Raw genomic sequence first — 1,662 nt, forward strand, 5'->3', positions numbered from 1 at the left:
TTATCCCCTACAGAGTCCAGGCCTTTCTTGTTCTTCACTAATTACCTTAGAAGCTGACAATGAACAAACTCCAATATCACTTATTGTCTTTCTTGAATGAAACTGCTGTTGAGAATTTTTGCAATGAGCAATTGCTGCTTGAATTGAATTCTCTATTTCTGAATATGCACTACTGCTTCTCTTAAAGAAATGCATATCTTGAAATTCATTTGAATTGTTTGAACTTGAAGCTGAGGAGGAACCAGAAGACGACGTAAATGAAGAAGAAGATTTAGCTGTTGAAAATCTTTTAATAGCTCCTGAAAATGATCTTCTATGTCTACCTCTGTGATCTTGATCAACAACATTTTCTTTGTTCATTCCTTTTGAATATGCACTTCTCTGAATTTGCCCAAATGGCTCTTTTTTTGCTTCTTTAGCCATTGGTACAGACCCTTTGTCAAAGTTTGCTGAGTACTCATTTGAACAACCAGATTTGGAAAAGAAGGACTTGACATAAGCGCGAGAGGATTTAAGTTTTGAACCAAACGAGGAATTTTTAATCAGCTTGAGTTTTCGCGTCCAGGACCTTTTTGAACTTTCATCTACTGGATTGAAGCTAGTAGCTTGATCTTCTGTTGAGTATTCGAACATGTATTCGTCCGGATTGAGTTCCCGACTAACTTGACAGGAATCAGAGGGAGAAATATTGCAAGATTCAAATGGTGTATTATTTGTAGGAGTATTAGTAGTAGTTGTGAATAAAGGTGTACTAAATGAAGACTCTTGAAAAATATCATTTTTTCTAGTTAAATGAACTGATTTATTGGGATTTTGAAGAAGTTTTTCAACCATTTGTTGTGTACCAAAAGGGAGATGAAGAGGGAGAAGTTTACCATTGTGGAATAGTTCATCAGCTGGTGAAGTTGTTGTGTCTTTATCTATTGAATTTGGTAACATTTGGAACTCAAATTCTCTAGCTTGAGATGGGGAGTTTTTGAATTGTGAAAATATATTGGAATGTGAACTTAATTCCATATCTATGTAATCTTCTTCTGCATTGTCACATGAATGACGAATTTCTGCATATTCCATAGTTTTTTTTTCCTTCTTTTTCTGTGAGTTGGAAGTGTAAGTTGAGCTTTGAGAGCAAATGCTAAGGAAGAAGACCATTTTAAAGAGGATAGAGGTACAACTTTTTCTTTAAAAAAATGGCTGCAAATATTAGGCATATATTTTAAACAAAGTTTAGGACATAAAAGGGGAAAATCGTATTTTGGTCATGTTTGTGTTGTTTAAAATTTTTCTTAAAATTTCCTCTAATGGCTGATGTAATTTATTGTGAGATTTGTAATTTTGAAATTAAAATTCCTCAAAATATGGGATATGTAATCTTGAAAATAAGATGGCTTACCAGAAAAAGTATCATTATGGTGTAAGATTCTTTATATTGACGGTGTATATTACTTAAACTCGTCAAATGTCTTTCTCCTTCTCCAAAAGGTAATTAGGTATCATTAATTAAACAAGAAAGTTTTAGTTACGGCCGTCGTTTACCAGGGCTTTGGTCGCTAGCTCCCCTGTCATCAGGTCACCAACTTCCATGACCTTTTGGCACGAGCATACGCTCAATGTAGGGGTGTACATAGGTCAGGTTGGTTCGAATTTTATAATTTTCAAACC

At 34.5% G+C, this 1,662-nt stretch overlaps 1 protein-coding gene across 1 annotated transcript; it reads right to left on the reverse strand.

Moving 5' to 3' along the window:
• LOC104216493 (probable membrane-associated kinase regulator 4) lies at positions 1-1,152 on the reverse strand. The gene has a single exon (XM_009766545.2). The coding sequence runs from the start codon at positions 1,150-1,152 to the stop codon at positions 1-3; it is 1,152 nt and encodes a 383-aa protein (XP_009764847.2).
• Between the last annotated feature and the right edge of the window lie 510 nt (positions 1,153-1,662).

This window comes from Nicotiana sylvestris, chromosome 5 (genome assembly GCF_000393655.2).
Source record: "Nicotiana sylvestris chromosome 5, ASM39365v2, whole genome shotgun sequence".
Lineage (NCBI taxonomy): Eukaryota > Viridiplantae > Streptophyta > Magnoliopsida > Solanales > Solanaceae > Nicotiana > Nicotiana sylvestris.

Excerpts from the sequence above, each read along its gene's own strand:
- LOC104216493 (XM_009766545.2), bottom strand. The coding sequence starts at position 1,152 with ATGGTCTTCTTCCTTAGCATTTGCTCTCAAAGCTCAACTTACACTTCC.